The following is a 13,531-nucleotide window of genomic DNA, read 5'->3' on the forward strand; positions in this document are numbered from 1 at the left end:
TTAGACCTTTCCTGTTTACTGTTACAATGTCTATAAAATGATGTCTCTCTATTCAAAAATAGAATTAAAATTGTCAAAATTTATTTCAATAATAATCATATTTAAAAGGCATTATTCAAATTGCGATCAATATCCATAACCGTATCTACTTCCATAGCCAGATCCAATTCCATGACCATAACCTGCTCCAAGACCATAACCGTGTGGTACACCATAGCCGTATCCGCCATAATATGGTCGATAATAAGCTCTGTTTACTACAACGCTATGCCCCCCATGGTTTCCGTAGCCGTAACCGTGTGCTATACCATATCCATAACCGTAGCTGGGAGCATAAGACTCGCTGGCTTGTAGGTCTACCTCCTTATTTTCTTCTGCAGTTGCTGCAAGGGCGATGGAGACAATTGCAAGGAAAACCTGTAATGGGAAAACTTTACATGGAATAAAGAAATCTAGAAATAAGGGGATAAAATAAAGCACAGGAAATCTAGAGTAAAATATGGAATAATTTAACCTGGAAATTAATCTATATGTTGAAGATATCAGTTAAAGACTCGCCGAGTCTTTGACCATATGCATGGTCTTCATATGGGAGGAAGCTACTATTCTTATCCGACGTGAAGTTGAAGCTTTTGCTCAATTATTCGTTAGAATTTTGCACAGAAAGACTTATGTGGGTATCACCAACGCCTCATTCCCGTGTACTACTAAGGTATCGTATACTAGGTACTATGTGTGTATGTACATTCGGGCACTGAAATCATTGGGTCGTCAGATTATAATAAGATCTTGGAACTATAATTAGAATTTCTTTAATGTTTATTTTGATACTATTTTTTATCACCTATAACTTTTCATACTTTTTAAGCATGCGCATTTTTGTTGATTTTATATTATCATTTTATGTTGGTATATGTAGCCACTTTATAAATAGTGCTGTTCATACTAAGAAAATTTTGACCCGACAGTTTAATTTATTTGCTGTAATCAATTCACCCAAAATTTGAGATACGTATAAATATTTGTGACTTCAAATAGCATCTCATTGTGTTAAGACACAAACACTTTTAGTGATTCTTTAAGGTAACTAAAACGGTCAATTCTAAAAAAAAAGTCATGTGAGATAATAGCATAAACTGTATTACAAAATGCACCCACAGACAGAGATGTGAACGGGAGGCTTTCGAAGAAATTGAGAGAAAATAACAAGGGGCATATTTGGTCAAGAATCAAGTCATATGCACAATTGCACAATCACGTGCACAATATTCACAATCAAGTCATGCACTGCTTTACATGATAATAGTGATGCAAGACTCGCATTCTAACAATCTACAATAACGATGAAATTCTTGCTCTATTTTTGTCAGAGACCCTCTATGTCAGGGCTGTATCTAGAACTTTTGCGTTTGGGGAGGTGGGGGAGGATGGTATTAAAAAAAAATTTGGGGTGAGGGCACCAAAATATGAAGAATAATGGGGTACCTCGTGTGGAATTCGTCTAATGGCTTCAGATAAAAATTTTAACCTGCATTCCCTTAAGAGCAATTTATATAGAGAAAAATTTTAGGGAGTAAAAAATATAGGAAAAAAATAGAGACTAAAATAGAAAAAAATTTTAAGGAGGAGGGCCCAATTGCCGCTCCTCTCTTCTGGATACAGCCCTGCTGCATGGCAATGATTTTAGTATATATTTTTTTTTGTTGCATCCTAGCATCTCCTCCTTCCATTCGTGCTTGGATATGGCCCTTGGCAATATCAAAAAATTACAGCACTGAAATTGTTGTTTTGTTTTCTTTCTAATTGTTACTATGAACCTTCGATTGATGAGAAATAAGTATGAAACGACTAACAACCAACAAAGTTAGCAAAATTTATATATATCCTACGACTGCATCCAGTTATTAGGGGAGGGGGTTGAGGTACAACTAAACTTGAAGCAAATCTGCTAATTCTTTCCCACTTCATAGATTTCTTGATATAACAAAATATTTTGGAAATTTTGCGCTATGAAGTTACTTAATAAGATCGATACCCTAAATTAAAAAAAGAAACTGAATTTAAAAAAATTAAAGAAAAGAAACTAAAAGAAACTAAATTTAAAAAAGAAAAAGCTCTGAAGTTTTTAATGGCTATTTAAACTTTAACTTGCCCCTTCAAGTAAATTTGCTTTATTATCATTGGGTCTACGTATAGATATGTTTACTCAGAATTCATAACTTAAATCCTTTCCGATATTTTTCTTCAATCAGATCTGTAAAGAAACTTCCCAATTAATGTTGCCTCAAGGGTAATTTTGATAAGGAATAGTATCTATTATTAGTACCTGGCCTGAAAAAAAGCTGTTCTATCTCTGAAATGTTAAAGATAGTTCAAACTTAATTTAATAATTGCATTTAAATTAAACAATGAACTCAATATAATATTTAGTCCCTCAGCCAATACTAAATATTATCTTATGTTACATGATGAATCTATATTATTCATTATGCAGCTCGTCAAACTGAAATCAATATTAATTTAATATAGGGACCAATTTTGGGATATGAAAAATATATATATAACTTGCCAAACTTACAATTTGTTTCATCATTTTGGTAAAATTGGATTCTGAATAGAATGTTCGGATACCTGTCGTATAATGGCTAATAATTGTTTTCTTTTCTATTTATACAAAATATTTTTATCTTTATGACCTTGCTTGCTACGCCCTTTTTCAAGTGACGACATGGCTAAGAATAGGCGTTGATTGAAGTTCATGATATACAAAAGTGAATTGTTGTTTTTTTCTTCGGGTAGGACTTCTATTTTTATCACATCACTGATTTTAACCAATGACCGGAAAAAGTAAGGGTAGATCGAAATAGAGGATTCGCAAAACTTTTGTATTTACCAAACATTCTATCTAAGGGCATCCCTTAATTCACAGGTGCTCATAAGCTAATACGCCAAGGATTTACAAGATTAGTATTCATTTCCTCCATCATAAAATTCCGTTATTTCTATAATTATACATACTATATAATTTGACTGTTTTCCGGTACTTTGATTAAATTAATTGTCCTGCCTTTTTTTTATCGACTTGACCTTTAGTTGGGCAGTTGTCACCTGAAAAACAGAAAGAAGATGGGTGAGGGCAGGTAGCAGTTTTGCCCAGACTAAAATGTAATTTTCCTCTGTTTTCAAGATGGGAGGGGGGGGGGGGAAGGCTTCTGAGTTTTTCACTATAATAGTTTGGAATGTTTCTTTTTTATCTCGATCTGTTGCAATTTTCTAAGGCTTTCATGCTCTTTTTTAAAATTCTGGAGAATCTGCATACGTCTTTACTTTTACTCTTAATTCTGGAAAATAGTCAAAATTTCTTTAAAAAAGCTTGTCTTAATTTTCATAATACTTTGGGCCGCGGTTTGCTCTTGACTAGATTGAATAAAAAAAACAGTTTTTTCAACTGAAAGTAAGGAGCAACATTAAAAATTAAAACGAACGGAAATTATTACGTATATGAGGGGGTTCGCCCCCTCTTCAATACCTCGCTCTTTAAGCTAAAGTTAGAATTGTGTTCTAAAATTTTAGAAATGACCCCTGAATCACAAAGGCCATTTAATTAGAATAAATAGATCTTTTGAAATTACTAAAAAAGTTTTAGCGTAAAGAGCGAGGTATTGATTAGGGGGCAAACCCCCTCATATGCTTAATAATTTTTGTTCATTTTAAGTTTTAATGTTGCTCCTTACTTTCAGTTGAAAAACTTGTTTTTTATTTAATTTCTGATCGTTTTTTTTTCAATAATGCCGGGAAAACCGGCACCCCCTTCATGGAAAATTATCTTCCCTTATGCAAAATTCCTCCATTAAAAGATCATATCACTTGGCCCCTCCCCCTGAACCCGCCCATCCCCCATCAGAAAAAAATCCCCCCTGAAAACGTCTGTAAACTTCCTAATAACCAATACTATATGTAAAGATAAGATAATATTTATTCTTCATTAAATACACATACAATATTACATGTTACTATTCTCCCAAAGGCTCATTGGCCTGTAAAGAAGGGGGAAGACAAATTTGTTACTTACTCAGAGATGAAAAACAGAAGAAAATTTAAGATGATCACCTACTCATAGACAGTTGAGCAAAAGGAGAAGAAAAGAAAATATAAATTAAATGAAAACTATAGAAAAGAAATAAATCGAATAAATAGACTAAATTAATTAAGTGGATTAAATAGACTACAAAAAAATAAATAAAAAAAAACATAAATAAAAATAACTTCTACGAAGCCAAAGAATTTTTAACAATTTTTTTAAACAAACCGAACGAGTGGCACCATCGAGCTGATTCAGGCAACTTATTCCAAACAATATGACACGCCATTAGAGGATTACAATCTGACCTTATACAAGGAGTAAATGGAACTTGAACATGATTTGTCATATTGCGAAGATTATAGTTATTTGTATCAGGGGTAAAAGATAGGGGAACACATAGGGGCCGGGGGAGGTCACAGTAAAGGTGAGAAAAACTAAAACATGCACATGAAAGAATGTATAGTGACTGAAGATCATGTAATGGGATAACTAATGAACGATTAGTTTCCTGAATGAGGTTTCTAGCTTTATTGTAAACCTTAGAAAGTTGTTTCAACAGTGAAGGAAAGGTGGACATCCACACTATTGGATAGGAGGAAACATAAGATTGGATCAAGCAGTGAAAAATAATTTTCAAAATTGATCCAGGAAAAAAGTATGTTTAAGTTTCATTAAAATATCGAGACTCCTGCATATTTTCATTTTAATAAAATCAATGTGACGTTTGAAAGATAGGGTTTTTATCAACAAGAATGCCCCAAAAAACGAACGTATCGGTCTTTAGATCTATGAATTATCCCATTTGGCTGATGAATTTCTGATAACTGAGGATAAACCTGAGAAACACGCGAAAAAAATAAAAAAACTGGACTTAGAAAAATTTAGGGTAAGATAATTAGATCAAACCATAGAATAACTATCTCAAAGAAATTTTTTAAACTTAATCGAAGCGCTGATTCGCAATTCCCCAAAGTGCCAAGTACGCTGTGATCTGCAAAACAAACAAGGACATCAGAAGAGGGCGAACTATAGTTGCCACTATGGGAAAGGGAAGGCTCAGGATGACAAAGTCTACAGCAATTAATAAGTTTTTGCTTCTTTACAACATAATAAAGATCAATTACATAAATCAAAAATAGCACAGGCCCTTAAACTGATCCCTGGAAGACACCAAAATTCACTTGTGAGGGTGACCGGAAAAGTGGATCAACTGAAATTAATCTATCTTCCAAATAAGATTGAAACAAAGAAAATAAATTTCCCCTTATGCCAAAATGAGACATCTTCGGTAGAAGAATTTCATGGGTTAAGGAATCGAAGGCCTTACGAATATCCAGGAATATAGCAGCCGGAATCAATCCCGAATCTTACGCAGAATGATTAGAATTCAAAAGGGTCATACAGGCATGTTCAGTAGAGTGCTTTATTTGGAAACAAAGTTGACAATTATGAAGAAATTTTTAGATTTTAGGAGAGTAAGGAGACGAGAAAGCATAGCCTTTTCATCAATGGGTAAACAATGGATAAAGTTCATAACTTGCAGCCCTTCCCTCAGGGACTGTGGGGGATAAAGTCATCCTCAAAGACATAGTTATTAGATTTTTCGACTATGCTGAACAAAATGGCTATCTCAAAATTTTTATCCGGTGACTTTGGGAAAAAAATGAGCGTCGGAGGGGGCTTAGTTGCAGTCCAATTTTTTGGTAACTTAAAAAGGGCCCTAGAACTTTTAATTTCCGTTCGAATAAGCCCTTTCGTGACATTCTAGAATGACTAGATTGATACGATCACACCTGGAAAAAAAAAACAACAACAAATAAACACACATCCGTGATCTTTCTTCTGGCAAAAATACAAAATTCTACATTTTTACAGATAGGAGCTTGAAACCTCTACAGTAGGGTTCTCTGGTACCCTGCATCTGATGATGTGATTTTCATTAAGGTTCTGTGAGTTTTAGGAGGTGTTTCCCCCTTTTTTCGAAAATAAGTCAAATTTTCTCAGGCTCGTAACTTTTGATGGGTGAGACTAAACTTGAAGAAACCTATATATTTAAAATCAGCATAAGGATCTTATTCTTTCGATGTATCTATTGGAATCAAAGTTCCGTTTTTTAGAGTTTCAGTTACTATTGAGCCGCGCCGCTCCTTACTTACAGTTCGTTACAACGAACTGTTTGATAGTAGCTACTGCTGTAATCGTAATAAAAACTAACCGAAATGCTTAAATTCTTGTATTTTGCGGTGACTGTCGTGCATGCAGTTGATAAATATGTTTTTGAAAGACTGTATCCGTATTGTCAAAAAGATATTTTCACTAAAATTCATTATATATAAAAAAAAAAAAAAAAAAAAAAAAAAAAAAAAAAAAAACTGCCTTTCTTTTGTGTGGTTTAACAAAATGGTTTTCGGAAACAAAAGGGTCCTTGGAGCAATCACAGTAAATATTAAATAATAACCATTTATCAATGCACCTACGCCTGTTCCGAATATTGTTTTACTAAAAGAATATCTCCTCGTGAACCTTGTATTATGGTTTTAAGCAGTAGCGGAGTCTAACATCCTTAAATGCTTACCTGGGGTTTTATCTATCTATCTATTCTCTTAAAGCGAACAGTATCTCCTCTTGTTAACAGAGTAATAATTGTGTATCTAATTATTAAACCACAACTTTTTTTCTGAAAACTGAGACACTAACATTTTTTTTTTATCTGTGAAGATGACCTAGATAGATTCATCTTTTGGGAAAATTTGCTCATTTTTCAAGGGGTGTTCGTTTCGAACATTTTTTTTGTCTTTGATGTCTAGCGTATTACAAATACATTTATGAGGTCGATCTGTATACACTCAAATCGCCTCATTATTAAAAAGAACACATGTAAATATAAACAATTTTTGACAAAAAAATGCCTAGATGACAACCCAAAAAAGCGCAAATTCTCAATTTTGAAAATAATGGGTCGTTGGAAGAACAACAACCTGAACAATAAAATGTCCAGAACCCAATGAGATGAAATTCCAGGACAATCAATGTTGAAGAAACTTCAGACTGGATCAATCAAGGCGATAAGACTAATCCAAACAGGATAAATGCGTATTTTTAAACGCTGATTAATATACAACTATTCCCATAAAGTGTTCAGTAAACATAAAATAAATTAGTATTAAATATACTACTATAGTATCAATATTATCAAACTTATCAAACGTACTATAAATGGTATCAAATATAGGTAAACATAGATCAGCTCTCATTTTCCCTACCCCGTCAGTTACAAAAAAAGTAAAGTGAAGAGAATAAGATCTTCGGCACTACAACGTTGTTCTTACGGGAGTGAAAAAGTAGGTGTCTTTTCAGGAAATAAAAAAAAAACATTAAAGAAAGTAAAGCTTACTACGAAAGTAAAGCTAGAAAAACATTAAAGCTTAGTACGGAATAAAATTGTTATTTTATGACAATTCACTCTGTCCCTCACTGAGCCCCTGTTTATTGGTTAAAATACACTTCATTCTTTATTGAAGATGTGATTATTATCAACAGTAGGCCTATAGTGAAATTTTGGGCAAAGAACTGGGCTTGAGGGGGCAGTATTCCTCCTCATGTTCCAAGCATTTTCCATTCGTTTGAATTTTTAACATTACTGTTTAATTTCATACGACAAAGAAATTCTTTTTTTAATTTAAATATTGAAGTTGACTTGACTTACTTAAGGCTCCTGCCTCATGATATGTGGCACAGACAGTGGAGTGCCTTTGGTCCTCCAGGTGGACCAATCTGCTGCTATGAGGCGAGCCTTGTCAGCAGCAATGTTGGACATGCTGAGAAACGTCTGTAGGCTATCCTTCCAGCTGGTCCAAGGTCTACCCCTCGAGCGCGAACACCCATTAGATGCGGGGGAAGTGGAGGGGTTCTAGTCGTATATAATTCCGACAGGGGTTGTCAGTGGTATTCGAAGGAGATGCCTCAGCCATCTGAGAGTCTGCTGGGCAATTTGAGTTTAGAATGGGACTTGTTGAGTAGGTGCAAGGATCCTTTGGTTATTCACAAAATATTCCCATCGTAGCCCCTCGATTCGACAGAATTGTCTCATCTGGCAGGCGTCTATCGTGCTCAACATGGTGGATTTGAGGGGCCATGTCTCAGCCGCGTAGAGCAGGACTGAGCTCACCGACGAGTTATAGGTGCCCATCTTCGTGTGCCTAGATATATGGGACGGTCTCCAAACAGCATCGAGTCTTCCCACGACAGAAGAAGCTTTCGCGATCCGGAGATTCAGTTCTTAGTTCACGGGGTCATCGTTCAAAATCATGGAGCCAAGATGGAGGAAGTTAGTGGAAACTCCAACATGGGCTTCACAAACAAGTACTGAATTCCGGGGGCCTATCTGGGCCTGCGTGGTTTGACTGCCATTATGTTTGTGTATTGTCAATTTGCTTTAAACCTGAATTTTGCAGCTTCTTTCCTTAGGATATTAAGAGCATATTTCGAAGTTAGGACTTTCCTAAATTTGAGTGAATACTACCCACTCACACGCTAGGGGTGAGGGTCAAAAATTTTGAAAATAGATTTCCAATCACGATTTCCAAACTTCATAGGAGCGAGTGGTCTTCAGATGAATTTTGTTCTAAGGGAATACCTCCGCCCTTCTGCCGATAAGTATGTACAGCATAATTGCAGTCTAATGCAAATATCTCTCCATTAGCAATAGGAACTGTCACCTATTTAAGCATTTATATTTCACGCTTTGTCCATTTCAATCTGTATATTGATATGAAGGATCTTGAGCAAAAGTAGAAAGTTCGGTCTTAAAATTTTATTTTCGATGCTTCAATAGCCTCTTACCCCCATATTAAGACCAACTGACTTTATCTCTAATTGCCAGTACACAGCTAAGCACGTTTTCTTGAAAACAAATGAAGCCTAAAACAAAGCAATTCATTTAAATGAAGCTTTACTTTATTGAAATTTAATAAATTTAATTTAATTTAGTAATTTAATTTAATGAAGCTATTTTAATTTAAAATAATTGTCTATAATGACAGTTCATATTATAGACATTTCATGTATGTTTAGGGACAAAAGCTGCACCTTGCGACAGCTAGCCTCTAAAACTAGAAGACCAGATGAAGAACTTTTGTATGTTTTAAACCAATGGCCCATTTCCGGTCACCATTGCTGGATTCCGCCCTAAATTGGCAACACAGAAGATTGTTCAGGCACCTAAAATGTTATTATATTTTTTTATATTATTGTTATTATTATTATTATTATAAATATTATATTATTATATTTTTTCTTGTGCTAGTGAATTTCGACGTGTAACTCCAAACTTAATGAACTACACGTTTGTTATCAGCGTTCAGCGTTAAAATTTGATCCTTTTTACTGATTAAATAATATAAAACTTCTTTTTTGGAGTTTTGGTTTCTTTACTGTAAGTTCGCTCTTTACTTACAGTTCATCGCCATGAATAACTTTACTGTAACGGAATACTGCTTAGAGCTATTGAAATAATTAATGCAATATAATATAATACAAAATATATAATGCAAAAAATATTATATAAAACAATATAATGCAGTATTTAACTATATTTTAATTAGAGCTCTAGGCTAGAATATAAGGGGAACTTAGTGTAAAAAATGCCAGCACCAGAAACAAAACAGCGTTACACAGTTGAATCCAAAAATTTACAACATCTATCTATACGCGGTAAAATCAAAAGGTTGATATATCCTTAAGTTTTTATTTAAGAGATTAGATAAGGCTATTGTTGGTTATTTCTATAGAAAAAGAGTCTTTTTACTTTTTCTTTTTAAGATATTAAGGCAGAAAAAGTATTAGTAGGTGCAAATAGGCAAACTTTAGAGGGATGATGGAGGTTTTAAAAAGCGTACATGATGATTCAAAATTATAGTTATAGGCGAAACTGTTTACATTTGTAATCATTGCAGTGTTTTATCTTTAATTACAATCTTTAATTACAGGCTTTACTTCAGCTTACTTTTAGTCTTAAACATAATCTTTACTCATAACTTGTAATCTCTTCTTCTTTTCTGTGGGCTGTTAAGTTAATTTTCTGTCTTTTTGCAGCTTTAGTAGTCCGGTATCTTACAAAGAGGTTTATAGTGGAATACAAATCTGGTATAGGTAAGCATATTCCAATTATCGAAGAGGGATAGTTATATTTAGTACTAGTAAGTAATGATAATTGCATTGGTGTTTTCATAATTATGTTTGAAAATCTAATAAGCCTATATTAGTTTTACTGTTTTTTTTTTAGCTTAAAATAAACCGAAATTACTGTCAACGAATAAATGAAAAAAAAAGGAATTGTAATGAATTCTCAAGTCAAACTAAAAACGAACAAAAATTACTAAAAACAAGAGCAGGGCTAACGACCCTTAATAAAGCTAAGTATAACAGATAAACGACATATTCAATGCTTACGGCTCTGTACTACAGGCAACGCTAGAGCGCTGTCTCTGATTCTTGCACTTAGAACTTCTTCAGGTTAGCAATGCTAGCAACGATATAAACGTGCATTGTTGGACAGATAACTTGTTACTGGGTAAGTTGACAAATACAGAATGAATTTCTGGTGGCTAATTCTCTTTTTAGCTCTCTTTATTTCATGTATTATTGAAATAGAGATAAAATAAAGATTATGTCATTTTCTAGTGGTGTTTGATTTTTTCTAATTATTAAAGATAAATATTAATTGATTAACTCTTTTTGTTTCTCAAGTCCCTTTCATATTATGGACAGAAATTTCCAGCTTATCAGACTAGTGGAGCTAAATTGAATGTTTACAACATTTATATCCTGAAAGTCTCACCGAACCCCTTCCTGTCTTACTAAAAACCTATCCTTGACTGATGGGAGTAGAGTAGTACCTACCATTTTGCTTAGACGTATAGCAATTACCATGCTATTTGCTTAGACGTATAGGAAAAACATAGAGAGACTCAGTTGCCTAATTCCGTGTGATGTTAAACTTCCGATGGTTAAGAAAGCGTAACAGGTAATTAAAGTATGAGAAATGGGATGCTATAATTAGAATGATTTTAAGTTGAAACAATGTGACGTAAAAATAACTCAATTATTTGCTTGCGTGTATAGGAATTCCCATGTTATTTGCTTGCTTGTATTTTGTGTTAAAATAAGTAGTTTTTATATCTTTTAAAAGAGTTTTAAGGGGTTTGAGAGACTCAGTTGCTTAATTCCGTGTGATTTTTCTATACTTGATGTTCATAAAAAAATAAATATAAGTGTTAAATAAGTAGTTATTATATCTTTTAAAAGAGCTTTAAGAGGTTTGAGAGACTGAGTTGCCTAATTTTGTGTGATTTTTCTTTACTTGATGGTCATTAAAAACGAAATTTTTGTGTTAAATAAGTAGTTTTTGTATCTTTTAAAAGAGCTTTAAGGGGTTTGAGAGACTCAGTTGCCTAATTCCATGTGGTTTTACTTTACTTGATGGTCATTAAAAACGAATTTTTTGTGTTAAATAAGTAGTTTTTTTATCTTTTAAAAGATCTTTACAGTGTTTGAGAGACTCTTTTGCCAAATTCATATTTTTTTTTGTTTACTTTATGTTATTTAAAAACTAAATTTTGGTGTTAATTAAGTAGTTTTTGTATCTTTTAAAATAACTTTACGGGGTTTGAGAGACTCAGTTGCCTAATTCTGTGTGATTTTTCTTTACTTGATGGTCATTAAAAACGAAATTTGTGTGTTAAATAAGTAGTTTTTGTATCTTTTAAAAGAGCTTTACGGGGATTGAGAGACTCAGTTGCCGGATTCCATGTGATTTTTCTTTACATGGTGGTCATTTGATTAATATATTAAAAGAGCTATAAAGGGTTTGAGAGACTCAGTTGACTAATTACGTGTGGTATTTCTATACATTTTGTACATTACAATATATATATTTTTTTTAATTATTTCTTTTTTTTATATATAAAAATTTCTGAAAGTTTATTTATATACTAATTATAAGGAGTAATTTTTGTTTTTATTTTCTTTATTGTAATTAAAAAAGAAATTTTTGTTTTAAATATTTTGTTTTTGTTTCTTTTACAATATATGTACGGTTATGGATTTAAACTTTGTCCGGTTTCCGTGTTGATGTCCAGTTCATGGTTGTAATAAATTACGTTATTTGTGTTTTATATATTTTGTTTGTTCTTCTTTTAAAAGAGCTTACCGGTGTTTTAGAGTCTCAGATGTCGATCACCGAATAATGTGTCCGTTCTGTATAGTAACTTCTAAAGTAATGTGTATGTTAAATTTTTAGTTTTTGCAACTTTGTATGGTGCTTGACAGGGATTGAGTTAGTCATACGCACGAGTACGTGTTGTTTTACCTTTCGTGGAGGACATTATAAAAGAAATTTTTTTGTTATATAAGTAGTTTTTGTATCTTTTAAAAGAGCTTTACAGGGTTTGAGAGACTCAGTTGACTTATTCTGTGTGGTTTTTCTTTACGTTATGGTCATTAAAAACTAAATTTTTGTGTTAAATCAGTAGTTTTTGTATCTTTTTAAATAGCTGTGATGGTTTTGAGAGACTCAGTTGCATGATTCAGTGTGATGATTCTTTAAATGAGTTTACTAAAAAAAGAAAAATAATTTTTTAAATATAAGTTGTAGTAACATTTAAAATAGCTTTTAGGGGATAGAGAGACTCAGTTACCGGTTTACGTGTGGTTTTCCTTGACTTTTTGTTCATTATATAATTTTTTTTTTTCTTTACTAAGGTTTATTTTTTTATTATTCTAGTGGTGGACTTGTATGGAGAGTATATCGGGCCGGAGCTCATGTTGTTTTTCTGGTCGGGAGTGTCATTAAAGTCTTAAAGTGGGGGTTCCATTAGTAGTGTGCGTTTATTGTTATTTTGCGGGTATGGCGGTTTTTTGCAAATTCTCCTATGTAAGTGATGGTGTCCGATTGTTTGTTGTCATTAAAATAGAACGATTGATTTTTTAATATTAGTGTTTTTATCTATTATTTTTGCGTTAATTGGTTCGTGAAAATATGTTGCCTGATTCCGTGTGGTTTTTTCTTCACTTGGTGGTAATTAAAAACGAAATTTTTTGTGTTAAATAAGTAGTTTGTGTATCTTTTAAAAGAGCTTGGCGGGTAGTGGGAGACTCATTTTTACCTGATCTCCGTTACATTTTCTTGAGAGCTCAAAGGTCATTTTGAATGTATGTTGTCGAAAAGGAATAGTTGTAGTGTTTCACTAGTGTTTTTTAGTTGTTTACCTTGTCACAGTTAGATTTTCTTTATTTCTAGATGATAATTTTTAATTTCATTCTCTGAAATTCAAGAGTTGGACTATTTCAGTAGTGTTTGGTTGTGGTTTACCTTGTCACAATTACATTTTCTTGATTTTTCAAAGTTCATTTTGAATTTCTTTCATTGAAATGCAAGAGTTGGAATAT

General features: G+C 33.0%; 2 protein-coding genes across 2 annotated transcripts in view; one reads left to right on the plus strand and one right to left on the minus strand.

Moving 5' to 3' along the window:
- The window catches only part of LOC148941523 (ras-related and estrogen-regulated growth inhibitor-like protein), a 387,592-nt gene that overhangs the window by 299,685 nt on the left and 74,376 nt on the right, over window positions 1-13,531 (plus strand). The window contains exon 3 of the mRNA XM_089104188.1: window positions 10,178-10,234. Within this exon, the coding sequence (XP_088960314.1) occupies window positions 10,178-10,234 (57 nt within the window). The remainder of the gene's footprint in view (window positions 1-10,177; window positions 10,235-13,531) is intronic.
- On the minus strand, window positions 65-2,620 carry LOC148941536 (uncharacterized). The gene is made up of 2 exons (XM_089104455.1): window positions 2,579-2,620; window positions 65-417 (listed from the first exon to the last, which is right to left on the minus strand). Exons 1-2 carry the CDS (start codon window positions 2,591-2,593, stop codon window positions 127-129), a joined length of 306 nt encoding a protein of 101 aa, XP_088960581.1. The 5' UTR covers window positions 2,594-2,620; the 3' UTR covers window positions 65-126.

Source organism: Artemia sp. Qi Xiang Cuo, chromosome 18 (assembly GCF_049724085.1).
Source record: "Artemia sp. Qi Xiang Cuo chromosome 18, ASM4972408v1, whole genome shotgun sequence".
Classification (NCBI taxonomy): domain Eukaryota; kingdom Metazoa; phylum Arthropoda; class Branchiopoda; order Anostraca; family Artemiidae; genus Artemia; species Artemia sp. Qi Xiang Cuo.